At 53.3% G+C, this 27,114-nt stretch overlaps 1 protein-coding gene across 1 annotated transcript; it reads left to right on the top strand.

The window, feature by feature from the left end:
• Positions 1–1,798: 1,798 nt before the first annotated feature.
• Kif19 (kinesin family member 19) lies at positions 1,799–26,506 on the top strand. The gene is made up of 20 exons (XM_048446169.3): positions 1,799–1,980; positions 3,574–3,654; positions 14,210–14,320; positions 15,029–15,116; positions 15,407–15,543; positions 17,036–17,161; positions 17,419–17,613; positions 18,035–18,181; positions 19,017–19,139; positions 20,745–20,910; positions 21,440–21,614; positions 21,773–21,968; positions 22,411–22,681; positions 22,770–22,891; positions 23,464–23,597; positions 23,826–23,931; positions 24,079–24,166; positions 25,078–25,475; positions 25,688–25,847; positions 26,060–26,506. The coding sequence occupies exons 1-20, from the start codon at positions 1,942–1,944 to the stop codon at positions 26,188–26,190; spliced, it is 2,994 nt and encodes a 997-aa protein (XP_048302126.3). The 5' UTR covers positions 1,799–1,941; the 3' UTR covers positions 26,191–26,506.
• Positions 26,507–27,114: the final 608 nt, after the last annotated feature.

The following is a 27,114-nucleotide window of genomic DNA, read 5'->3' as shown; positions in this document are numbered from 1 at the left end:
CACAGTCCCAGAGAACCTAGACATCAATGAGGACACTAAGAGAGACATACATGGATCTAATCTACCTGGGAAGTAGAAAAAGACAAGATCTCCTGAGTAAATTGGGAGCATGGGGACCATGGGAGAGGGTAGAAGGGGAGGGAAGAGGCAGGGAGGGGGGCAGAGAAAAATGTGTAGCTCAATATAACCAATTTAAAAAAATGTCAAGAAACTTGTCATTTTAAAAGATTTACTTATCATGTATACAATGTTATGCCTGCAGGCCAGAAGAAGGCACCAGACCTCATTACAGATGGTTGTGAGCCACCATGTAGTTGCTGGGAATTGAACTCAGTACCTCTTAATGGCTGAGTCATCTCTCCAGCCTTGAAACTTGTCATTTAAAAGAAAGTTACGTTTAATAATGTGTGTGTGTGTGTATGTGTGTGTGTATGTGTGTGTGTGCGTGTGTGTGTGCGTGCGTGTGTATGTGTGTGTATGTGTGCGTGTGTGTATGCGTGTGTATGTGCGTGCGTGTGTATGTGCGTGTATGTGTGTTTGTATGTGTGTGTGTGTGTGCGTGTGTGTATGTGTGCGTGTGTGTGAGTGTACGTGTGTGTGTATGTGTGCGTGTGTGTGCATGTGTGTGTATGTGTGCGCGTGTGTGCGCGTGTGTGTGTGTGTGTGTGTGTGTGTGCCTGCTAAGGTCAGAGGCACCCATTCACTGTTGCTAGAGTTACTGGCAGTTGTGTGCTGCCCGATGTTAATGCTGGGAACTGAACTCAGGTCCTCTGCCAAAGTAGCCGAGGACCTGAGTTCTTAACTCCTAAGTGCCAAACTCCAGCCACCCCTCCCCCAATTTATACTTTTAAAAAATTACTTTTATATATTATGCACTTGTACTAGGGTGCCCATATGGAGGTCAGAGGACATCTTTTGGGAGTCAATTCTGGCCTTTTCCCCCCAAGTAGGTCTCAGGAATTGAACTCAGGTACTAAGGTTTGACAGCAAGCTACCTTACAAGCTGTGCCATGTAGGGGGCCCTCAGAATGTTTTAAGTAAGCTTATGACTTTGTGTTGAGCCACATGCATAGCCAACATAAGCCAAATGCAACTCAGGGCCACAGGTAAACTCTCCTAGGTGGTGCTAGGTGGCATACCGGCTGGGTCCATCCATTTTGATCTAGATTCTGGGTTTGTGCCTCAGTTTGCTAGAGGGCCAACACCGAGGGGAGGAGACTCTTCCATAAGATATACCCCACTAAGCCTGGTGCCACAGGGTGCACACTCTCAACCTCTGCTTCTGGACAATGGGTGCAGCCACCCACACCCTAGGCCCTGGCCTCCACAGCTGCGATGCCTGCATCACTCCTGGAAACCCGACGCTGTCGGGAGCGCCCTGGAGACGCCCAGCAACAATCAGGAGGGCAGCAGATGATCGTGACCGCAGGGGCAAGGGTGCGTCTGCCCAGTGAGTCGCGTGCCAGGCGGATGCCGGGAGCGCAGAGGCCACAGCCAGGAGCCACGAGCCTGGGCGCGGGTGTGTGCGGAGGAGCCACCAAACGGACGCCGCTGTGCCGGGAGGAGGCCCTGATGCTGAGGCTGGAGGGCCACTCGGTCTGACAGAGCGCTTCAGCACCAGCTTGCAATAGCTGTAGCAGCAGTGCAAGCCCGAGGAGTGTCCTGGGTAGAGAAGTCCTGGTCATCCAGGTTCAGGGGGCAGAGAGCAGAGAGCCGGAGAGCGGTGCCAGCACAGTGGGCGGGGGAGCACAGGGGGCGGGGCGGAGCCGGACGAGGCCTCCCGGCCCCGCCTCCTGGTCAGCGCCCGGGCGGCAGGCTCGTTGTTGGTTTCGGGTTGTCAGGCAGCGGAGGCGGAAGAGCGACCCGAGGAGGTGACCACGGTGGAGGTGCGTCTCGGCCATGCCAGCTGTCGCGGCCTGAGGCTCTCTACCTGCCGCAATCATGAAGGACAGTGGTGACTCCAAGGACCAGCAACTCATGGTGAGACTTCCCCCCCACCCCCCATCAAGCTCCTCCTTGATTCCCTTCACCAGTCTTGGGACCTGACAACTTCACACATAATGTCCACTAAGGACACGCGAGAGACGGGAGTCTGGGACTGTGCAGAATAACTTTGCCCAAGTTCTACAGAACAGGTGGCCAGAAGGTATGGTGGAGCCTCCTGAGACTGAGAAGTTAGGACCCCACTTCCCTCTCTCCAAGCAGAGCCTTCTTTGAGCCAAGACTCAGAGGTCAAGACCCAAAAGAGACCTGAGCTATTGCCTGAGAAGAAAGCTGAAAGTCTCTAGTGAACCAGGGTGCTTAAACCTAGACAGGTCTTACTTTGAAGGAGGGCAGAACCACAGATAGGAATAAAAAAGGCCCCGAAACAGGGTGGGCCAGCACCAAGGCTGAAGTAGGTAGCTATGGGCTAATAACCCAGGCTCTGTCCAAATCAGTACTCTAGATACTTCAGAGAAATGTTGGAAGTCACTTAGTCCCCAGGATCTCCTGGCCTGTGATGAATGAGAAAATGGCAGTGAGGGTAGGGTAGGGGTAGGTAGAGATCAAAGGCAGAGATTCCTGTCTATCAGTGGTGGAGGCTGAAGCCACAAGAAGCCTTGGTACTTGGGGGATCAGTGGAAATTTCTCTCTCCCAGCCCCTAGCCTTTGATCTGCAGAAATGGTACTGCAGCAGCAGCCAGATGGCAGGGCAATGTTAGCACAATGCCCCCTATGTAGGGAACCTGCTTCCGCAGAGGGAAGCTTGGACCCAGCCCCAGGGGCCAGTCCCAGACTCTGTGGCACCCTCTCTGGCAGTGAGAATGTCTTCTTTGAAAGGGTTTTCTCCAGAACGCTCATTGTCAATTAGGGAAGGGACCTTCCTCCCACAAGGAGATCCAGCCAGGAGGCTGATAAGGACAATCTGACAGGTTGTGTGGATGAAATGAACTGAGGACCTTTTGGGTCCACCCAACATCTAGCAGGTGCCTCCCTCTCTGTTCAGCAGAAGAAAAATCTTCCTACTTCCTAACTCTGTTCTTTTGGGAGACACATGTATAGAGTGAAGACCCACCGTCTCTCTCACTGACCAGGAAATAAAGAGCAAAGAAGCCCTAAGTGACTCTCTCCTTGGAGTGTTAGGCTGCCATCTCAAGTTGCTAGGATGACAAGGGTAATCTCTGTCCCATCATAAGTTCCAAGCCCTTCCTATCATACCACACTTGCAGATGCAGACAGGTGGCCCTGGCCCCCAAGGCTCCAGATTTAAGCCCAAGGGAGTGACAAGTGTTTAATTCGGGCATGTGACTGATGCAGCCTGTGTAGACAGTTTTCCTCCTGGAGTGCAGGGTTTTGCAAAGAGACATAGACTCCGACTCAGCCAAACACCCTATGGATCTGCTGCCCTCTGCCTTAGGCATTACCCTCGGCCACAGTTTTCTTCAGAACCAAAGAGCCAGAGTTGGTTGGGGATACTGGAGAACACAGGGCTGTTGTGGAAGAAATTCAAAGACTTCTCATCCCCCCCCCCACCCCACCGCCACCATGGCCAAGTGTGGTCCTTGTAACCCAGGGTTCTCATCTTCCTCCCAGGTGGCACTTAGGGTCCGGCCCATCAGCGTGGCTGAGCTGGAGGAAGGAGCCACCCTCATCGCTCACAAGGTGGACGAACAGGTACTTGGGGCTACAGCCAGGTGCTGCAGGGTGGAGGCCTGCTCCGCTTGATTGACACACCTGGCTGGACAGCAAGAGCTCTGTGTCTCACTGCACCTCTGGGTGGGCTTAGCCACAGCATCACCAAGGTTTCTTCTTCCAGGAAGACTTCCTAAATCAGCCCAAGGAAAGCTAAGAGCATTTGGAGCCTGGGTGGGTCTGGATCATAAAATATATTTTGGTGCGCATGGTGTAAAACTCTCCCATCTGAGACACCTGCTATCCACAGAGCACGGATTCAGAAGCCCACCTCTAGAATATGCAAGTTTGGCAAAGTCCTTGACCGTCTGCTCTCCGGGTCCTCATGTCACCATGATGAGGGGGCATATAAGACAATAATTATTCATAGAGAACCTACAGCATGCCTGGGACTGTGGAAGGAACTAGAAAAGCCCTCCACCATGAAAAGCCCTGTCCTCCCTCTGTTGCAGAAGTCTCCCGTGGGGAGAGAAGATGAGGCACTGATAGGAACTAAAACAAATGAGGAATTGCAGCCTCGGAGGGCTAGGAAGAAAGAGTGTGTTGCCAGGAGAGGAATAAGGGGCGCTGGACCTAGGCTGGGGAGGTAGCTCAGTGGTTAAAATGCATGCTTCATGGGCATTGGGAGTTTGGATCCCCAGAACCCACATAAAATGCCACAGAAATGTTTGTGGGCATGGTGGCCGTCTTGGAAGGCAGAGACAGGGAACTGGCAGGGTGAGCTAGTGGACAAGAGTAGCAGTATCTGTCAACTTTGGAACGGATTGAGAGACCCTGCCTCAGTGCAGGATGTGTGGAAGGATGGTCAAGAAGGCAGAAGCGTGATTCAGGAAGAATACTGTAGAGGTTAACATTGGTGTTAGAGTTCCACATGTACACATGCATTCAGTGCACTCATACCCACATCAGTGCACACAGACATACATGCACACAGGAAGGAAGGAGAAAGAACAAGAGAAGGAGAGGTAGTGATGAAGCCAGATGCAGTGGTGATGTCTGTAATTCCCACAATCGTGAGGCCGAGGCAGGAGGATCAGGAATCCCATGCTACCCTGGACTTCAAGTAAGACTCTGTCTTAACTGGAACTGGAGTGTGTTATAAGGAAGAGAGTTTGCTGGGCGGTGGTGGTGCATGTCTTTAGTCCCAGTACTCGGGAGGCAGAGGCAGGCAGATCTCCGAGTTCAAAGCCAGCCTGGTTTACAGAGAGAGTTCCAGGACAGCCAGGGCTACACAGAGAAACTCTGTCTTGAAAATAATAATGAGGATAATAATAATGATAATAATGATAGTAATAATAATGATAATAATAATAATATGATGGTGGTGGTGATGATGATGATAAAGAAATCTCAAGAGGGAAAATTGCAACCAAAGGGACTTGCAGTGTGCAAGACCCTTGCGGTGGGGCTGCAGTCCAACCGCATCAGTAAGAAAAAGCTAGCGCGGCTCAAGGAGAGAGGTAAGAGGCATGAGGTGAGGTGACATCAATAGGTCCCAAACCAAACTCTCGGTCAACATGGCCAAGGTGCCTGTCTTATGTTTGTTTAGGTAGATATTCCAAAATTCAGGTACTAGAGTGGACCTGAGCACAATGGTGGGAACTGGAATAGGTTTGGTGTAACAACCTGACGGTGACCCTTGCCTGAGATTCAGACTGTATGGCTGGCTGCTGAGTGCCAGGCTCACTGGCTGTGCTTTGGGACAGACTCCGGGTCAGTGAGCATTGAGTGGAAGCTGCAGAGTTGAGAGAGACTGTGTTCAGATGCTGCCCTAGGCTGGGTCCTTTGGGCTGGGCTCAGGAAGCCCCAAATGATTTTTCTCCTTTGCCCCTTTCCTCAAAGCCCTTTGGGGAAATAGAGTTGTCTGGAAGAGCCCCATATGATGAACAGGAGCAGAGAGAATGTACGTAGACAGTACAGGAGCCTCAACTCTAAGTGGGGAAGACAGTCCAATGTCTTCTTTTTCAATGATTTTGTTTTTTGATGTTGTTTGTTTGCTTGTTTGTTTGAGACAGCATCTCACATAATCCAGACTGACTTTGAACTTACTATATAGCCTGATCTTCCTGACTCTTCTTCCCAAGTGCTAAAGTTAATAGTGTGTGCACCACCATTCCCGGGTTATGAAATGCTGGGGATTCAACCCGAGGTTCTGTGCATGCTAGGCAAACACTCTGCAGGACTTTTTTTTTTTAAACTTTTATTTTTATCCTAGAGTGGGGCTAGGGGTTGGATTCATGCACATCATGGTGCGTGTCTGGAGGTCAGAGGGCAGTTTGGGGAGCTGGTAGTCTTCTCCCACTTGTGGCTCCCTGGGATCAAACTCAGATCATCAGACTCAGCAGCAAGCAACTTCGCCACCCACTGAACCAAGACAAGGTTTCTCTGTGTAGCTTTGGAGCCTGTCCTGGAACTCACTCTGTACACCAGGCTGGCCTCGAACTCACAGAGATCCACCTGTCTCTGCCTCCTGAGTGTTGGGATTAAAGGCATGTGCCACCACCGCCCGGCTTGAGCCATTTTTCTAGTCCCCACAAAAGGACTTCTTTGGAAAGTCTTTACTTGTGTCTGCTCAGAGCCTGGTGCACAGGAAGAACTCCACAGATGTCAATTCTAGTCCGTAGAGAAGGAGGTCCCCAGAACTGCTGCGTTGGCTGTTGAGAGGGGCCAGCTAGAAGAGGGAGGGAGAACCCTCCTTCTAGATAAGGCCACTCATCTGCCTCCGAGGGTATCAGGTTCATGGGTTGGGACAATGGTGTCTCTCTTGGCTGTTCCTGGCTCCGGGCCACCTTGGGGGTTGATCAATACAAAGTGATGGGAACAGCCCCTGTTAAGTGCCCACGCCTGTCAGACACTGGCTCCTTCTGTCTATGAGGGCAGAGGGAGGGTCACCCAGTGAGCTACACCTCCCACCAGGCCAGAGCTGGGCCAGCCCAACAGGCTGTTCCTTTGTCAGCAGAGGCTCTTAGAGCGCTGTCTAAGCATTATGGGCACAGGGCTCTCCACACCACCCCCCTGCACACTCTGCCCTCAGTTCCCCAGTGGCTTCCAACCGGATTAGTACAGGAGGGCTGGGTCTAGCCCCTCTCGCTGCTGCCTAGGAGTGGCTACAGCAAAGGCCAAGTTGACAGCCTCCTGAGTAAGCTATCTCTTGGCACACAGGCCCTGGCAACTAGGTGTTTAAGACATGAGAATCCAAAAACCAACATGGAGGAGAGGCTGCACTGCCCCCTGGTCCTGTACCTCTCTCAGAACCTCGCTGTTCATCTGTCCCTCTCCAGGGATGCATGGCCCAGAGGAAGGCTCAGGGCTGTAACTCAGACAGACCAGTTGTCTCTCTTTTCTTCTCATCGTAGGGCCTGATGGCCGGGCAGTGGGATGAGCTAGGAGCTAACCCAGGACAGTATGGCAATGGTGATGTGGCTGGGCTCCTGTGGCCAGCACAGTGCCCTGCCCCTCTGAAGAAGAGGTCAGCTAGGATGCTTATCTGCTTTCCTTTGCTCCCTGGGGTTTTGGCTGTCATAGCCTCTGTGTCCTGGCCTGTCTGAGAGGCTCGCTAAACCAACTCCCTAGGGGCTTGGACGGTAGATAGGTCCTGCTTCTTGCTTCCTGTCTCTCCTCAGAGCTGAGTGGGTTCCTCTGTGGGTGTCATCTCAAAGTGAGGTAATCCAAGGCTGTCGTACCTCCCAGCAGATAATTGGTATTTCCATAGCCCACATGTCAGTGGGTTCTAAGTAGGAAGAGGTGGAGGGAACTCAGTTACTCACTGACTTCAGCCACTATGAGGGGTCTGAGCTGGTCTTAGGACTCAGTATATCCTTTTGGGATCATCTGGAGCTTGGTATCCTGTAGTAGTGAGGTTTCTCAGAAGAGGGCATGCCAGCAGACAAAGAGTCCCTGAACATCAAGAGGCCAGTGTGAGCCCAGGGCTGTATCTTAGCTGTTAGGGAGCTTGCCTAACTCGCACACGTATATTCAATCCCTATCACCACAGAAACCTCACATGTACCCCTGGCACGTAAGAGGTAGAGGCTGGATGATCAGAAGCTCATGGTCATCCTTGGCTACATAACAAGCGTGAGACCAGCCTAAGCTACATGATAATTAAAAATTAAAACAACAGAAAGAAAAATAAATAGACAGACAGACAGATAGAAAAAGGAAAAGAAGGGCTGGAGAGATGGCTCAGGGGCTAAGAGCATTGCCTGTTCTTCCAAAGGTCCTGAGTTCAATTCCCAGCAACCACATGGTGGCTCACAACCATCTGTAATGAGGTCTGGTGCCCTCTTCTGGCCCACAGCAATACATGCAGAAAGAATATTGTATATATAATAAATAAATAAATAAATATTTAAAAAAAGAAAAAGAAAAAGAAATGAAGGAAAGAAAGAAGGAGGAAGAAGAAAGGAAAGAAGGAAGAAAGGGAGGGAGGGAGGGATGGAGGGAGGGAGAAAAGGAGGAAGGAAGGAAGGAAGGAAGGAAGGAAGGAAGGAAGGACGGACGGAAGGAAGGCAGGCAGGCAGGAAGAGAGCAGGCCAATATGTGTCTGGATTCTGGGAAAGTTGAAGCTGGTCTTGGGTTTGTCAAGGAGCTAGCTCCAGTGACTTCCAGGCTTGAGATCACAGAGGCCTAGTACAGTTCAGGACAGTGATCTTCATCAGAGGGTCTTTGCACAATGCTTAAACATGGCACCCGTCCTAAGGAAGAGGGCATGAGAGTTACTTCTCTCAAAGGCTGAACTGTGGGGTGGCTTCTGGGCCCAGGGTTGAGTAAACCCCTGCCCGCCACCACATCCACTTTCTACACCAGACCTCTCTTCACTCCCCTGTGGCTGCCTTCCAGTGGGTGCCCTCCTGGAAGGGTGTGGTGGGGTCTCCTGCATTGACAGCTGCTGGGGTAAGATGGATCCTGTAGCCAGAACCTCCCAAGGGGGCCAAGAAAGCAGAAGGGGCCTGGAAAGTATCCCAGGAAGGGGTGGAACTCAGGACAAGCAGCCACCTGCCCCTCCCACACACACCCCTCCCAAAGCCTCCTCCCAGCCCCCCAGACTGTGTTTATCTGTAGGATTTAAATCAACTGGTGATATGTATAATCCAATAATTAGCCCTTGTCCAACTGCCTGTTTCTGGGGTCCTGCTGGCCACACAAGGGCTCTCCAGGAGGCCAGCAGAGGGGACAGAACAAGTGAGGGCGGGGAAAGTGCAAGGCAGGAGGGTGCCATGGGGCGGAAAGGCTACAATGCTGGGCCAGGGACCCAGCCATGTCATCCCTGGCTGGGTGCCTGAAGGCTGTTAATGACTCCCTGGGCCTCTGTCACCTATCAGAGGACTGGAGAGTGAGCTGGGTTCCATCTACCTCAAGAGCTATGGAGAAGATTAGAGGTGAGGCAAGGAGGCCATTGTGAACGATAAATACAGTATAAAGTAACGGATTCCAGAGGCGAGCTGGAGCTAGCCCAGAGGTGAGCCAGAGCTAGCCTGCTTGCTGCCTCGGGCACGGTGGGATATGAGGCTCCGTATCATCCATATAGAGGCTCCCAGGCTCCGTAGATCCCTAAGAGCAGAGTACCCGGGTAATGAGCAGGGGGTAGTGCAGGTTTAACTACATGCCCAGGCCATCACTGCTTTCCATCTGTCTATCCCATTGTATGTCCCTGTGATTGGCTCATACTCTCTTCATGTCTGGTTCTTCATGTCTGGCTTCATTCCCTTCATATAACGCTTTCAAGGTTTTTGAATATCATAGCTTATATCAGAACGTCACTCTTTTTCATGATCGCTCGTATTTTAAAGGATAGACGTACCGTGACTTGTTTACCTATTGAGCAGTTGACGGGCATTTGAGATGTTTCTGATTATTTTGACTCTGGTGTAAAATGCTACAAGTATGCAAGGGTTCTCACTTAGCAGTAGGATGGGTACCAGGAGAAGGTGCTTGTTACTGCAGGTTCTATGACACTTGGTGGCTAGGTGTTCACTATGGCTAGGCTGTGGACTACATTAAACTGTGATCTTAGCGCAGTGCACTGGTCAGTAGATGCAAAGTAGTTTGGTTCCGGGGGCCCAGACTTCTCACCCTCATCCCATCCCTGCTGCTCCCAGTGAGTGACTGGGCAGACAGATGTCCAGGGCAAATGCCCACTTGCTAGGGGGTTAATCGTACTCTCCATCTCCACCCCAGATTCATATGTTGGGGTCCTAACCCTAGGATCTTAGTCAGGGCTTTTAAGGAAATACATACCCATTGATGTAGTGAGGAAGAGAAAACGGTAAGAGTACAGTGGTGCCGGCGGTGCTGGTGGCACATGCCTTTGATCCCAGCACTTGGGAGGCAGAAGCAGGGGGATCTCTCAGCTCAAGGCCATCCTGGTCTGCATAGTGAGAACTATACAGAGAAACCCTGTCTGGAAAGAAAGAAAGCCATAGAAAATGAGAACGCACATGCCAAGCCATCAGCATGGTGCCTGGAACACCCCAAACTGCTTCTAAAGGCAGCCTTATTCAGCAAATGTCCTCAGGCCTATGCGGTGTACTAGCCAGGGTGACGGTCAGAAGGCTATTGCGAGCTCACAGCAGGTCCTGGGTCTGCACTGTGAGAATGCCCAGAGAGGGAGACCAAAGTCAAAATGCCAGGCTTTCCTTCCAACCTGCATTTCTCCCTAAAGACCGAAGACCGTGTCTGGCATCTTGCCCTTGCCTGCTCATGTTTTTCTCTAGAATGTTCTTCTCCCGCCTCCCCCTGACCCCGCCACCTCTCTTGACGTCTCCTGCTCATCCTTGAAAATACAACACCAATGTCATCCCTTCCAGGCTGCCTTCCTGTCCTGGAAGGGCTGGATTTGGGGGTCTCTGCTCTATACACCAGCTCTCCCCAAAGTTCTGAATCTGAGAGTCTCAGGTGCAGGACTCCAGGCCTCATCTTTCAGTTTCTCTAAGGCCTTTCCCATGTTTGGGGCACACTTTAGGGGCTTCACAAATGAGTTGCACTGGTCCGAACACCCCAAGCCAGTCTCCGTGGCAGCCCAGGCTCCCTGCCCAATCCTCATCGGCTCAGCCCTGCTTCACCTGGTCAAGAGGCACAAGGGCTCCATTGTGTGCTGCGGTGGCCCAGAACAACAGTGATATTCTGGGGCTTGGTATGGGGGCTGGAGTCCTGACAGATGGAGCCCAAACAAAGCCCTCATTAAGTGGGATTGAGGGTGACAGGTGGGGTGACAGTGCTCTGATACGGGAGCTTTCCAACATCAAAGAAACTGGGTGTCTAGGTGAACTTGGCAGTGTCTGAAAGTCATACCGAGGCCATCTGTTATGGTGGGTGACACAACATACTGGTTGCTCTCCCCAGCCAAAGCCCCTTGAGGCTCTGTGTCCAGGAGAACCCCAGTCCCCAAGATGAAATCCCTTATAGCTGGCCCTGCTCCTGTTGCAGCCCTTGGGGACCCATGCCAGGGCCCCCAGAGCCAGGGTTTGTCTTCATCTGGGTCTGAAGTCTGAGTGGGGCTCAAGCTGCTGGTAGCCTGGGATAGGGATCAGACCCCACAGGAGGCTTGGGGGGCTCTGGGGCTGATGCCCTGGGGAGGGGCCGGTGGCTGAGGACAGGTGAGTCCCTAGGGAACAGTGCGAGCCCTGAGCTCACAGTGGCTTCCAGCCTTTGGCCATCTAGGAGGGGTCAGAGTTGGTGGCCTTTCCCTACCCAAAGGCCCCACCCAGCCTGTCTGTGATCCTTCCCTCTAGCTGGCTCACCTGCAGCCCCATCTGATTCACAGACTTCTGTCTCTTGGGGAGTCACCCTCCCCTGGAGAACCCCAGAAGGGGCCCTGCAGCTGTCTGAGTTCAGGTGAGTTCAGAGAGTCCAGGTGCAGGTTGCTCCAGGTATCGTGTGTGTGTGTGTGTGTGTGTGTGTGTGTGTGTGTGTGTAGCAGGGATGATCCCAGGATATGAAATGTAGAGAGGTGTCTGCTGGGAATCCCAAAGCCCTTGTCCTCCTAAATCCTCAGGCCTGACTGAAGGACTCAAGGGGTCCCCTGAGGACCTCCTAAGCTACTGGGTTCAGTTGAGCTTGTAGGCTGGACTCCTGCAGCCTCATCTTCACCCTCATCACCAACCTCCGCTGCCTCTGGATGGCACTCTATGCCTGGCCTATTCACAAGGCCTTTGGAATAGTCATGAGCCTTGGCTGTCCTGTTTATCCCTGCGAAGGGTGAGGTAGGGGCACAGCTACTATCTCTGCCTTCTCTTAATTGCCCTGCCACAGCCAGCCCCCTTCCTGCTTGGCCCCATCCTGTTCCCTAAGGTGGAATGAGCACCCAGAACCCTTGTGAGAGCAGTGGTAGGTGGGGGTTGGGGGGTTGTTGGGCTACGTAGACCATGAAAACTGCCAAGGCGCCCCACAAGACCCTGTGCAGCAGAGGGAGCAGGAGAGGTTAGGGAAGGTTCAGAGAATGAACTTGTACCACTCTGAGAGCCAAGTGGCCAGAATCCCCAACTCTGGCTCTGCCGTTCCCAAGCGGCGAGGGATGCCAGGTTGAGAGTAATAATGAGAAATCCATGTTGAGGGGCTCAGTAAAGATCTGGTGTTGGTTGAGTGTGGTGATGTATGCCTGTCATCCCAGTGCTCAGGAGGCTTGCCCTAAGGTCAAAGCTAGCAGCGCTACAGACAAGGCCCTGTCTTGAAGAAAAAAATAAACAAACAAACAAGGCTTTTTAGTGTGCCCTAAGTTCGAATGTTGGCATGCACCAAGAGAGAATGGCAGTGTGCACTGGGAGTGAAGGTGCCCCCTCTGCCCTCCTTGCCCCCACTCCCGGTAGAGGGTAGACTCTGAGGCCAGCCACCATCTAGCCCCTGGGAGCAGCCCCACCTCGTTAAGTAAGGACCATGGGACGGCTTATTTCCCCTGGCTGTCTGGCAGAGCCTGGTGTCTAGGGAACCATGCCCGGCACTCCAGGTGCCAGGCATCTCTCAGGGGGCACCGATGTTGTGTAAGGGAGCCGCCGATGTTGCCACTCTCAGCCTGTCTTCTGTTTGTTTCATTTTTTACCACCCTACGTTTGATAGCAGAGTCTTGGGGTAGGGCAGTTGGTGACGTCCCCTTGCCCACACTCCCTCTTTGTGGCTTCTTGAGAGAGGATCCCTGAGACTCGGCTTGTGTCACACACTTTGTCTCATGGGCTCTGTACAATCCCCAAGGAGATTACACCACCATTTCCTCCCCTGGGGAGGGGACTAAGGCTCGGGCAGGTCCCCATGCAGACATGAGGTCACTCTGCTAGTGGGAGGCAAGGCTAGGATTCAGAGTGCATCCCTAGTGTCACCTTATATGCCTACTCCCTTTGTCCCTATGTCCTTCCCTGAAACTCAGACACCCCCTCTAGAGTACCTGAGTGTTTTCTGACGTTTCCTATCTCAAACCCTACCCTAGACCAGGAACCCCAGCAAGAACCGAGCCGTTTGCCCTGTATTCCTGCTCAGAGCCCTCAGCAAAGTTCAGCACACTGGGACCTGGGCAGATGCCTGGGCAGAGTGGAATGGGCTCAGAGATTGTTCTTAGAACATGGGAGGAATACTGCCAGCCCCGTTCTATGCCTTAATGCATGTGCACACACACATACATAGAGCACAGCTACCCCAACACTCCAGGCACCAGTGGAACACTAGGCTAGGGTTCTGCAGTCTCTCTTTCTCTCTCTAGTCCCAAGTCCTGGCCAGGGATGGTGTTATTTTAAGTTCACACAGGAGGGACCCAAAGCCACCTGCTCTTTTCACACATGTCACCCAGCTGTCAGCAGCTCTTTGCCTGCCTTGTCCTACAGTGCTCTGGAGGCCGGTCATGGGGGACCCGGCAGGGTCCAAGAGTCACAGAGCTACAGAGATGCCGTTACATCTGCTGGTTTTGCAGAATGATGGTGGCACGCACCTGCCTTTAATCCGAACACTTGGAAGACCGAGGCAGATGAATCTCTGAGTTCAAGGCCACCCTGGTCTACAGAGCGAGTTATAGGACAGCCAGGGCCATACAAAGAAACCTTGTCTCTTGTGGTTTGGAACCCAGGCCCTGGGTTCTGAGTTCTGTCTCTCCACAGGCTAGTGCGGAGCCTGAAAAGGGCCTCTGGACTCTAAATTCCTCTCTGTCGGGTGGAAGCACAAGCCTTGCTGCTCCTGAAGTGGGATGAAGCGAGGCTGCGGTAGAGATGGGGGTGTAGTGGGCAGAGTGAATCTTGTCACAATAGATGTGTTATGACAACCAGCGGTGTTGCAGTTCCTCCTCCAGTAAAGACAGCATGGGAAGTGGTACTGTGGTTAGTGGCCTCTTACTGTGGAAGAGGCCTTGGATCCGGGGTTCCCTCTAGATTCCGCCCCCCCCCACATCATTCTCTGCTGCCTTGGGATAGCGCCATCTTCAGGGGACAGTCGTCACCAAAGAGGCTTTGTCTCCCAAGCACCCAGACTGAAGCCCAGAGAACAGATAGTGCCCTGGAGAGGTCTGCACGCTGTGGGGACTCCAGGTGACTGTGGTCTTCCTCCTCGGGGACATTTGCAGATGGTGGTTCTCATGGACCCAATGGAGGACCCTGACGACATCCTGCGGGCACACCGGTCCCGGGAGAAGTCGTACCTATTCGACGTGGCCTTCGACTTCACTGCCACCCAGGTGAGGGAGAGCATGGGCTGGAAACACAGGAAAGACCCCACCTATGCTTCGCCCTGCCAGGAAGGATTCTCGGGGGACCCTGCTCACCCCTTCTCCAACATTTACTCAATGAGCCACTTTCTGGAACTTGGCCCGTTTGTAAAAGTCTCCACGTATCTGCGTAGCCTCTCACCTGTACACTTGCACCATCTGACACCACATGACAGATTTACCTGTGCACCTGCAAGACTGCGCACCGGGCTGTCTGTAGAAACACTCGCGGTTAGCACTCATGTGCCAACTTGCGTAGAGTAGCCACATGAGCTGCTCCACAGCTGGCCTCTGTGGGCCAGGAGAAGGACTGTGGACCCCATCTGGTATGGAGAGAGCAGGTGTGGGACAGACTCAAGAAAACTGACACCCTAGGGATCCCATCTTGCCCATCTTCCGGATGCTCTCCGGAGCTGACTCTGCACCCTCAGAGCAGGGGTTGGGCGGGGGGGGGGCACCTGTAGAGGAGGCTTCTCGGGTGTCCTGAGCCCTCTTTGCAGGCTGGTATCTCCCCTGAGGGGTGTAAGCAGAGCCTCCCTTCCTCCACTCCCTCCACTCAATTACCTCTAGCTTAGGACTCCAGAACAAACCCTTCACCTGTTCTCAGCCAGGACCTGCCTGGGGGCACCCGCATCGTGTCCTGTCTCAGACCCCCAATGAGTCTCTTCTCCCCTGTAGGAGATGGTGTATCAGGCCACGACCAGGAGCCTCATTGAGGGTGTCATCTCGGGGTACAATGCCACTGTGTTTGCTTATGGCCCTACAGGTGAGGAGGAAAAGCGGACACAGACCAGGGCTACAGCACCCTTATTGTCCCCCCTGAGAGCCAAGTGCTTTGCCCTCCATCAGAGAGCCAGCCTGGCCCGAGTAGGGGTCAGGAATGGGAATGATCCAAGCCTTGCCTTCTGCCACAAAGACCCCAATTCCTCAGCCATCTGGGAGGGTGCATCCTCACGGACAGCTCAGGTTTCCAGAACTACCTCCCCAATAAGGCTTCACTCTTGCTTGGCCCCTGCCTGGTCCCTGCCCTGCTGACCATCAACCTGTCCTATCCAGGCTGTGGGAAGACCTACACCATGCTGGGCACTGACCATGAGCCGGGCATCTATGTTCGGACCCTGAATGACCTGTTCCGAGCCATTGAGGAGACCAGCAATGACATGGAATATGAGGTGTCCATGTCCTACCTGGAGGTAAGTCCCCACCAGGCTTGACTAGGTGGCTTATAAAATAGGATGGCCCACCTCCCTAGAGCCAGTCCCTGGCAGTTCAATACTGGGGTGCTCAATATGTCTGCTCCCCACCCCACATCTATAGTATTAGCCCCACTTGATAAAAGTTAAGACTCAAGAGTCAGTCATGGTGGCACACACCTTTAATCCCAGCACTCGTGGGACAGAGGTGGGCCAGTCTCGGAGTTCAAGGTCAGCCTGGTCTACAGAACAAGCTCCAGGACAGTCCGAGCTGTACAGAGAAATCCTGTCTCAAAAAGCAAAAGCAAAAGACAGAGACATGGAGAAGTTAGGCGACTGTCTCTGTGGAACACGGTGATGACAGAGCAGGGATTCCAACTCGGGACCCTGTGACTCCAGCGTGGTGTTGCACTTGACAGTAGCCTGGGCAGCGAGCAGTTGGGCTACCATTCTCAAAAGCTCACCTTGCAGCTGGGCGGTGGTGGCGCAACCTTTAGTCCCAGCACTCGGGAGGCAGAGGCAGGTGGATCTCTGTGAGTTCGAGGCCAGCCTGATCTACAAGAGCTAGTTCCAGGACAAAGCTACAGAAAAGCCCTGTCTCAAAAAACCAAAACCAAAACCAAACCAAAACAAAACAAAACAAAAAAGTTCAACTTGCCTTAATCCTTTGAGGCTAATTCTTAAGCCAGTGGTTCTCAACCTGTGGCTGTGGGTCATGACCCCTTTCACAGGGGATGCATATCAAATATCCTGCACATCATCTATTTACATTATAGATATAAGATATTACATTATAACGACACACCTCTTATGCATATATAATAACATACATATACATAGATATACATTTAGATATTAGATATTACATTTTAATAACAGTAGCAAAATTACAATGATGAAGTAGCAACGAAAGTAATTTTATGGTGGGGGCAGACACTACAACATGAGAACTCAACTCATAAAGTCCTTAATGGGAAGATGTTTGCTTAAGGCAGGGGGATGGGGTGGGGCGGGAGGGCGTAATCTGAGCCAACAAGCCAGCCTCCATCTGGTTCCTCTGAGAGCTGATAATCTCCAGGGTGCTGGCTCAGAAGGAATGGTGAGGGGAGCAGCCAGCAGGGGTTTGCTCAGCCAGCAGGGCTTGCCTTGATTGTGGGGGATGATACCATATCAGATGCAGCCTGAAGGTTGCCCAGCAACAAGCTGAGCTCCCTCATCTGACCAGGGATCAGGTCCCTGTGTCCAGCCCAGGGCTGCAAGGGAGAGCCCCGAGGGGGAGAGGCTTCCGCAACCCCCTGCAACATTGACTTTGAAGCCTCTACCATCATGGAAAGGGAGCAGTTCCCCCAGTTAGGGCTTCTCTCATACACGGGGCTCCAGCAAACAGAAACATGTGGTCCTTCTTTTCTTAGGGTGGAGGGGACCCCACGACTGCTCCAGGCCTGGACCTCTTGTCCTCCATCTCCCTCCCCCTTTCTCACTGTCCCATCAGATCTACAATGAGATGATCCGGGACCTGCTGAACCCCGCCCTGGGGTACCTGGAGCTGAGGGAGGACTCCAAAGGGGTGATCCAGGTGGCCGGAATCACCGAAGTGTCCACCATCAATGCCAAGGAGGTAAGTCTACAACAACTGGCTAGGGACCATGGGCAGGACCATCAGTCTGAGGGATGAAAGCCAGGGAGCCTCTGGGGGAAAGATACCCTGAGTGGTGGCAAGGGGAGTCACATCACCTGTCATGCCCTAACATCCTCACCCTAGTAAGTAGACAGGCCACACAGTTTCTCCACTTACACAGAGACCTGTCCAGAGAGAACTGTCCAGGCCTCTTAGCCCACCCCGGGAAGCTAATAGGTTGGACCTTTGCTTTCCAGATTATGCAGCTGCTGATGAAGGGGAACCGGCAGAGGACCCAGGAGCCCACAGCTGCCAATCAGACGTCATCCCGCTCGCACGCAGTGCTGCAGGTGGCAGTGCGCCAGCGCAGCCGGGTCAAGAACATCCTGCAGGAGGTGCGGCAAGGCCGCCTGTTCATGATTGACCTGGCCGGCTCTGAGCGTGCCTCCCAGGTGAGGCCTGGTAGTGATACAGCGGAGTGAGAGGGGTTCCCAGAGAGAAGCGATTGATGGGCAGGGGTGGTGGCCCTCCAAGGGAGGCCAGATTTCAGAAGAGGAAGGACGTGGAGGAGAGGTTAACTGGGCGGGGTGGTTGGAAAAGCAGGGTATCTCAAGGATGTCAGGATACAAATGGCACCCCCAGAGTGAGGGCTGAGCAATGGACCTGGCGCCTTGATGGACTGCTCAGGGAAGAGAGGATGGGGCGAGGGCAGAACTAAGCCTCCTTCCATGCCACGACACCTCTACCTTCAGGGACCTCAGGAGCGAGGCCATGGTCTACAACCAGGATCGCTGGGGTGTTTTTGGGTCACTGAGTGAAACTTCAGTAGGTTATCCCACAAGGCTATAGTCATATCCCCTGCTGTCTCCCCAGACACAGAACCGGGGACAGCGCATGAAGGAGGGAGCCCACATCAACCGCTCCCTGCTGGCCCTGGGCAACTGCATCAACGCGCTGAGTGACAAGGGTAGCAATAAGTACATCAACTATCGGGACAGCAAGCTCACCCGGCTCCTGAAGGTACCAGAACAAGCTGGGCCTGGGCACTGGCATCAAGAGTGGGCCTGCCAGACCATAGCCAAACAAACAGTGTGGAGCTATTCCCTCTTGGATTTCAGATGAATCACCAAGTTCATTATGCATCAGTATGCCTCATGCGATATTCGAGGCTCCCTTAAGCTGAAACAGTCCGTTCACTGTTTATCTGAAATTTGATTACAAGCAGGTGCTTTTTATATTTCTGGCAACTCTCACCAGAGCACAGGTAGAGAATGAAGAAGCGCTTTGCCTGGGACCTCCCCCCAGGGCTGTGAGTCAAAGAGAACCTAGATTGGGGGCCTTTGTGATGGTCAACCTTATAGCCAATGAAGCTGCTTTCTGGGGCCACTTACTCATGGCATGGCCACTCTTTGCCTTCAGTTACAGACTTGATATCAATGAGTTCCCAAACTCATTGCTGGGTTCAAGGGCTTCTTCCCACCAGGCCTAAAACCTCCCTGGTGGCTTTGTGAGTTAGAAGGAGTACATTTACAGATAAGGAAACTGAGGCACAGACAGGTTAAGGAATTTCCCTGTAGGCTTAAACTTTGTGAGCTCTGGAAACAAGATCCCAGTTGAGGCCTGTGGTTGGTGGAGGCCTGCATCAGCCTGTCACGAGGACCGCAGCCACAAGCCAGGGCAGTGGGGATAATTGAAAATGACCACCACTATATGCATGTGTTCATGTCGCGTGTGTGCATGCATGCCTCTGTCTGTGTTGTGTACGTGTGTGTACACACAGGGAAGGTGTGGTACACAGCCTTGGGGAGCCTCTGGGGGAAGTGATCTCCAGCAAGTCACATCCCTGTCCCCCCAGGACTCACTAGGGGGGAACAGCCGCACAGTGATGATCGCCCACATCAGTCCAGCGAGCACTGCCTTTGAGGAGTCCCGGAATACCCTGACCTACGCTGGCCGAGCCAAGAATATCAGGACTCGGGTGAGGGCCCTTGGACTACCCCCAAGGCACACCCTCCTGGACTGAGATTTGAGGTCCTGCGAGGAGTCTTGCCAGCCTCGCCTCTCTTTCTGCACTGACATCGTTAGCCAGGCCAACACCACCCCAAGCACTTTGCCTGTATCCCCAGCCCCTGCCTGCCTGCCTGGAGCCCTTGTTCCCCAAAGACCCTCTTCTGCCTCTCACTCCAGGCTTGCCTCCATCCCATCCCTCTTCCTTCCCCGCCTCTTCAGAGGTTACTCAATCCTCTGTATGTCCAAAGCATGTCATCACCATAGTCACAATAAAAGGCTCCCTTACCTAGTGCCACTCTGAGCACCGTCACCCACCGTCCCATTTGACCTCAGAACTAGGCAGGAGTTACTGCTTCCCTACCATTCAGTTTAAGATAATGAAGCTCAAGGACATAAAGTGACTTCAAAGCTGGTTGAGGACAGCACTGCAGGAGCTGAGTCTACCTGGCTTCCAAGTTCACGGTCAAACTCATGTCCCCTGGCCAGGAAGTCAGTCTTAGCCTGCAAGGGTATCGGGGGAAGAATACCTGACTTTGAAGCAGTGTGTAATGAGCCATCTTCCAATACCTACAACTTCCCCCGACATCGTCATGCAGCCTCCAGAAACTTCAGGGGGACAGGCCACATGATTGTAGTGAACACTGCAGCCCAGTATTAGAGGGCAGACACGGGAGAATCAGGAGTTCAAGGTCATCCTTGATTATTCAATGAGTTCAAGGCTAACCTAGGCTACATGAAACCTATTTTTTTGTTTTGTTTTGTTTTTCAAGACAGGGTTTCTCTATAGCTTTGGAGCCTGTCCTGGAACTAGCTCTTGTAGACCAGGCTGGCCTTGAACTCACAGAGATGTGCCAGCCTCTGCCTCCCGAGTGCTGGGATTAAAGGTGTACGCCACCACTGCCCAGCTGAGACCTATTTTAAAAAACAGAAAAAGCAAGTAATTATTTAATTGATGCTAACAGTAGGTGCCAAGGCAAGCGAGGGAAAGGAGAAGTAGGGATGAGCTGGCTGTTGTGGGTATGGAGAGACCAGCAGAACTGCCTGGCTAGAACAGGGCACTCACACAGAAACAGAGTCCAAAAAGAAAAAGAAAATCTCGGGGCCAGAGTGATGGTTTGATGGTTCAGAGCATTGTTGCTCTTCCAGAGGACCTGAGTTCAGTTCCTAGCACCCACATCAGGCATTTAACAATCGCCTGTAGTTCCAGTTCCAAGGGATCTTACACCATCTTCAGGCACCCATGCTCACACACACAAACTCCCACACAGACAAACATGCACACACATAAAGTAAAAGATAAAATCTGGGGCGGGGAAGAGAAAAGAATCCAAGGGGCAAGATTTCAATACCCGGTGAAGGAATGAGCCCCTTCCTTTAGGCATTAGGGAGCCACTGAGGTTGAAGAGTAGGCTTGGAACTTTAGAATTACAGGTCTAACAGAGGCATGCAGAAATGATAGGAGGCTGTGGGGGTGGAGGCAAAGAGGACATTGCTGTCACTGAAAAGGACTGGTAAAGGGGAGAAAAGAGAAAGGGGCAGGCCTGGCTCGTCCCTCATCCTGGGCTCCCGACAGGTGAAGCAGAACCTGCTCAACGTCTCCTACCACATCGCTCAATACACCAGCATCATCGCGGACCTGCGAGGCGAGATCCAGAGACTCAAGTGCAAGATCGACCAGCAGGCGGGGCGGGGCCAGGCCCGGGGCCGCCTGGACCGCGGTGACATTCGCCATATCCAAGGTATGCACGTGCCCCTGCGGGTCTTTAGGTGAGAGTGTCTCTCAACAGCCCTCTCCAGGTGGCTTTATGAGGTTCTAACCCTGGCTCCTCCGGCTGAGCGGCCCTAGAGCCGTCCCATGTGATATGGGACCACACCTGTTTTGCAGATATGGGACCACACCTGTTTTGCAGAGCTGTAGAAGGGATGGAATGATCTGAGGAAATTACATGGGGGCTGCCCTGTGGGGCCCATAGGCGTACTACTCACTGAGGCTTGCCTGTTTGCTGTGATGGTTTCCCAAAAGATTGCAGAGAAACAGGGATACCCTTTTGTAGTCGGCACAAGGATGCTGTGAGGACTAGCACAATCTCAGTTTGTGTGGGAGAGCAAAAGTCGTTTTGGGGCTGCAGTGTGAAGATGGATTGTGGGAGGGTGTGTGTGTGTGTGTGTGTGTGTGTGGAAGGAGAGGGATCTAAGAAGCCGGAAGTGGAAGTGGTGGTCTAGGAAGCTTGAGTTGGCCCCTGTGCTGACTCCACTCCCACCCCTCAGCTGAGGTACAGCTACACAGCGGGCAGGAAGGGCAGGCGGAGATGGGACAGCTTCGGGAGCAGCTCATCGGCGCCTTCCATGAGCAGATGGATGTGCGGCGGCGCCTGCTGGAGCTGGAGAACCAGGCCATGGAAGTCCAGATTGACACCTCACGGCACCTACTCACCATCGCGGGGTATGCTTTCCCTGACCCGGGACCCTCCACCTCCCTCCCCCAACACACACCAGATGATTCAGGTTTGTCATGGAGGAGCCTGGAACATAGAAACACAATGCCTTGCCCCTTGAGCCGAATCTTGTGTGTATCTCTCTCTTGGCGGGGACGGCTGGCAGCTGGGAGCATGAGAAGTCACGTCGGGCTCTCAAGTGGCGGGAGGAGCGAAGGAAGGAATCCTACTCCAAAGACGACAGCGAGAAGGACTCAGACACAGGAGATGAGCCGGATAACCTGGAGCCACCAGAGGTGGCGTCAGCCCGGGAAAACATCGCCGCCCTGGTGGGTGAACAGAAGAAGCTGCGCAAGCAGAAGGTATACGGGGTGCGGTGGCGGGCGGCTTGGGGGCAGGGGTGTGGTCAAGAGGAGGGGCGGAGACCAGCGAGCTCAAGCCACAAATCCTGGATGACCTTGCCAAGTTTCTCCGTCTCTGTGTGTCTCATACTTCTAAAATGGGAGGGCCCATGATGATGCCCGAATGGAGTCGCTGGAGACAGTTAAGTTAATGCTTGGCGTAAAGCAAAGACTAAGAACATGGTAGTCAATATAATAACAGATTTTTACCTTCTGTGGTGGATAAGGGCTGCCGCAGGGCGTGGTTGAGTCAAGTGACACGGACACTGAATAGTTTGCGAGACCCAAAAATAAGCTTTGAGGGCTGGTCTGGGTCTGGAGCAACCCCCAGAAGACCTGAGGGCAGGGCCTGGCTGGGCAGGTGGAACTGGCCTAGCGCTGACCCGTGCGGCGGTCCCCGCAGCTGGCGCTGGAGCAGCGCTGCCGGGAGCTGCGAGCGCGGGGCCGGCGCCTGGAAGAGACGCTGCCTCGACGTATCGGATCCGAGGAGCAGCGCGAGGTGCTCAGCCTGCTGTGTCGCGTGCACGAGCTGGAGGTGGAAAATACCGAGATGCAGTCTCACGCCCTGCTCCGCGACAGTGCTCTGCGTCACCGCCGCGAGGCCGTGCGCCGCCTGGAGCAGCACCGCAGCCTCTGCGAGGAGATCATTCAAGGCCAGCGGCAGATCATCGACGGTAGGGCCAGCCCAGCGCGGGCCTAGAGCATTGTTTGAGGGATTGTGGGACCATGCCAAGCCTTCAGTTCCCCTTCCCTCACGTACAGACTTCAATCTGGAGATTCCCCGGCACCTGGAGGAACTCTATGAAGTCTACCTTCGGGAACTGGAGGAGGGCAGTCTGGAGCGGGCGACCATCATGGACCGCGTGGCCTCCAGGGCTCTGCAGGTGGGCGCTTGGACCCGCCTAAATTCGCTGACATGGGAATCCCATGAAGCCAGCCAAGTTCCAAGAGTTGGCTTCTCCCTCGATCCTCCCCCCTCCTCCATTCCTCCCTCCCTCTACCTTGCCAAACCTGGATGAGGGTCCCCATCCCTGAGTATTACTGCCTGGCCTGACACTTGTCCCCACCTAGGGTCACAAGGTCAGGACTGGCCATCTGAGATATCACAAGTGACCACTAATCAATAGGATAGTTTTTAATCCCAACACTTGGGAGGGTGAGGCAGGAGGATTGAAAGATTGGCCCTGTTTGTATAGCAAGATTCTGTCTCAAACAACAGATAGATGGATTAATTAATTAATTGATTGATTTCTAAAAATCAAGGGGAAAATGAACCTAATGCCCCAATGGGTTCAGGCCGTTGAGCTGTGCCACTAACACTGCCTGGCAGACCCCAAATTGATGGGGACCCAGAGGATAGGCCCAGAGCCCTCCAGAGCCCAGAGCTCTGTTGTTACTGGGTCCAAGTCTTCTTTCTGCTCACCTTATTATTGTCCTCCTCCCCCTTCCCCCATAGGACAGCTCCTTGCCCAAAATCACTCGGCCTGGGACCACACTGACTCCGGACTCTGACCTGGAGAGTGTGAAGACACTGAACTCTGAGACCCAGCGCCCCCAAAACAACACCCTACCCCCACTTGGCACAGAAAGGTGAGGCTTCCTGATAGCTACCTACCCTGTGTGAGCAGTGTCAGCCCCGGAAAGGGCTCAGCAGGGAAGACGATGCCAGAAACAATGAGGCTGTGGCAGGGGTCTGCAGCCAGGACCTGTAGGTTCTCTCTCCCTTGGCACCAACAGTTTCTCTCTAGGGTGGGGGTGGACTTTGGTGTGACTTGCCTGGTCAACAGCTGCCTCCCCCTGTTCCTCTGCCAACCGCAGTGAGTCCTACCATGTGTTCAAGGCCAGTCCCAGGGCCTGGCAGGCAAAGAATTCCTCTGTGCCCACTCCGCCTCCCATCCAGGTGGGCACTCTGGTGACCCAGCAGGTGAGTTCTGGGTGCCCAGAACGGTGGGTGGATTTTTTTTTCTCCAAAAAGGCTAGCACCTCCAAGATGACACAGCCCTCTGTAGAGTGCAGTGTGGGGTCCCTGCTGTCTTCAAGCCTTCCCCTTTCCAAATGGTTCACCCCCTAGGCCCCACCACAGGACAGCCTGGGCAGCCAGATCAACTCTTCCCCGGACAGCAGTGAGAATCTGTCAGAGATCCCTCTGTCCCATAAAGGTGGGTGTGCCCTACACTTCACATGCTCTGACCCCTGACATTGTCTAAACTGCTCAGATGACCAAGCCCGAAGCTCCTTCCTTCTCTCTGCCCCTGCTGAAGGTACCCATTCATTGCCTGTACCAGAAGGACTAGCTACCTGCTAAGGACACACAGAAGATGGGGAACAGTCAGAAGTTAAAACAGGGACACTTGGTCAGGTGTGGTGGTATACGCCTTTAATCCTAGCACTCGGGAGTCAGAGGCAGGCAGATCTTTGTGAGTTCCATGACAGGCATCAAAGCTACACAGAGAAACCCTGTCTTGAAAAACCAAAAGAGAAAAAAATTAGGGACTCTTGTCACCCCCTTCCCACTGGATTCCAGCAATTAAACTAAAACCATAAAACCATTGTCTAAACCATGTGGAGGTTTTTTTATTTTGAGATCAGGTCTAAGTTGCCTAGTTGGCCAGCCTTTGCTTTTTTATTTGTTTTGTTTTTAATAATAGGGTCTCACTATGTAGCCCAGGCTATCCTGGAACTCACTATGTAGACCAGGCTGGCCTCAACTCAGAGATCTGCCTGCTTCTTGCCTTTCAAGTGCTGGTATTAAAGGTGTGGCACCGTGTCCAGTCAGTCTTGAACTTTTGATCTTCCTGCCTCAGCCTCTTGAGGAGCTAAGATCACAGGCGTATGACACCAGTCTAGACTCCCAGCGTCTCAGTTAATCTTTGAAGTAGCCCCAGAACATTTGTTTTGCCCATTTACAAATGCAATTGAGGTTCTGAGGGTACAACCCACGTTTCTCAAAGAGCTAGCGAGTTAGGGTTCTGAGGGTGAAATCTGTGAGTCCTGGCTCTTGCTCACTTTTGACCTGTGAGGAAGGGGTGTGGGAAATGGCCTTGACCTTAAGTTGGGTATCTGTTTGTAGAGAAAAAAGAGATCCTGACCCGGACTAAGTGTATCTCGGTGAAGGCCGCCCAGCGGCGCTCCCGGGCCCTGGGATCGGAGGGGCGCCACCTGCTGGCACCTGCCACAGAGCGCAGCAGCCAGTCCCTGAATTCGTTGAGCGAGGCTGACGAAGTTCGCCCCTCCGGTCCGCTGGCCTGCAAGCGGCCGCCCAGCCCCACACTGCAGCATGCTATCAGCGAGGACAATCTATCCAGCAGCACTGGCGAGGGCCCCTCTGGGGCAGTAGGACCTCGAGGTGATGGCACTGGACCCTGGGTGCGTGGTCAGAAGAAAAGCCTCAGCAAGAAAAGGGAGGAGTCACTGGAGGCCAAGAAGAGGAAGCGGAGGTCTCGGTCCTTCGAGGTCACAGGACAAGGGGTGAGGCAAGATGCAGGGGGGAATTGCCTGTGCCCACTTCTAATGGGTGAGGGTCTGAGGACTAGCTCCCACCAGAACCTACAGAACACTACACCCAGAGGCCCTGAACTGAAACGCAACAATTCCCAGCCTGATAAAGTAGCTAGGGCCGGGTTCTGTAGCTGAGCGTCAGCCATCTCTCCATCTATTTTCACGGTTTTCCAACTGTACAGCTGTCTCGTCCTAAGACACACCTGCTGGGGCCTCATCCCTCAGAGGGCATTTCAGACCGGCGGATGCCAGTGTGTGGGCGGCCATCCCCTGGTGTCAGACATTTGGGAAAGGTCACACTTCCTCTGACCAAGGTCAGATTTCCTCCAAGCCAGAATACAGGTCAGTACCAACAAAGGAGGGATTGAGGTGGGAGACCAGCTCAAAGAGGAGACATGCAGGGTTCTTGCCCCTAGCTGGAACTATGGTTCCCGGAGCGATATGGGTGGGGTCAACAAACTGGGATTGATCCCCTAAGAAGTTCAAGACCACTGGATGTTGTGGGGAGGGAAAGCATTCCTCAGCAACTGATGCTGGCTTTTCCTCTGTCATAGGCTCTGGCAACCCCTCACCCCTGCCTGTTCCCCACAACCCAGCGGCTGTTTCCCGCAGAGCTACACATGGGCCCAGCCTGCCTCACGGGTCAAGCACTCTTGGCAAAGATGGACGCCTCCGGCATAATTGAGCGGTCCTGGCGCCTGCTCTTTTGCCTGCAGGACTGACTGGGAGGTGGGAGCTGGACAAATGGGGATCCCATGAAGCAAGGGCATAGGGGACCGGGCTCCCATGACCCTGAATCGGTTCATGCTCAATGCCACTAGAAAGAGAGATTGGGCCCCACCAGCTTGGCCTCCCAGCCCTGGACCGAATACTGTTGCCAAAAACCTTCCACAGACCAGGGGCCGATCTTGGCTTCGGCAGTGGGGGAAGAGGAGCTGTTAGTGAAATAGGGTTCCAAGGCCCACAGTGGGCAAGGGGTGGGGCCTGGGGATGGGGAAGGAGTCACAGGACTTCACACATGGTGGGGAGGGGTGGAGAGGGAGTCTGGTTTTATAACTTCTCTGTTGCTTTTTTTTTTTTTTTTGCCATTCTTTTAAATAAAGTCCTCCTGGAGTTTTGATGGTTTCTTATGCGTTTTCAGTATGTGCCGTGGCCGTGCCTGATTCTAAGATTTGTACAGTTCCTGGGCCTTTCACTCCCAGCACCCCATCTCCCTTGGCACAAACTTACCAAACATCTGCGGAATGCATGTTTTCTCAAGATGACAAGACTGTCCCTCCCCAGAAGGATGGGGCTAGAGCAAGGTCTCATTTGTGGCAGTCTCTCAAGGGCCTTTCCACTGACCTGAACCCCTCCCCAAGAGCCACTTGACATAAGCAGTGTCAGAAAGTCTCTCAAGCTAAAGGGACCATTACCCACTGGAGGTGGCAGCTCAGAGAACACCTTCACCTCCAGATGTGAATATTCAAGAGAGAGATTGATCACGCTGACTGTCAATCACTAAGCTGTCAGTCACTGACTGTCAATCACTGAGCATTGGGTCATGTTCCCTGCCCTAATCCGTGTCTGGATAGGAACTCTCAGGAAAAAGCTCAGGGGAGGGCATGTG

The sequence above is a fragment of the Myodes glareolus genome, chromosome 9, assembly GCF_982192425.1.
Source record: "Myodes glareolus chromosome 9, mMyoGla1.1, whole genome shotgun sequence".
NCBI classification, from domain to species: Eukaryota; Metazoa; Chordata; class Mammalia; order Rodentia; family Cricetidae; genus Myodes; species Myodes glareolus.
This window is presented reverse-complemented; position numbering and strand designations above follow the sequence as displayed.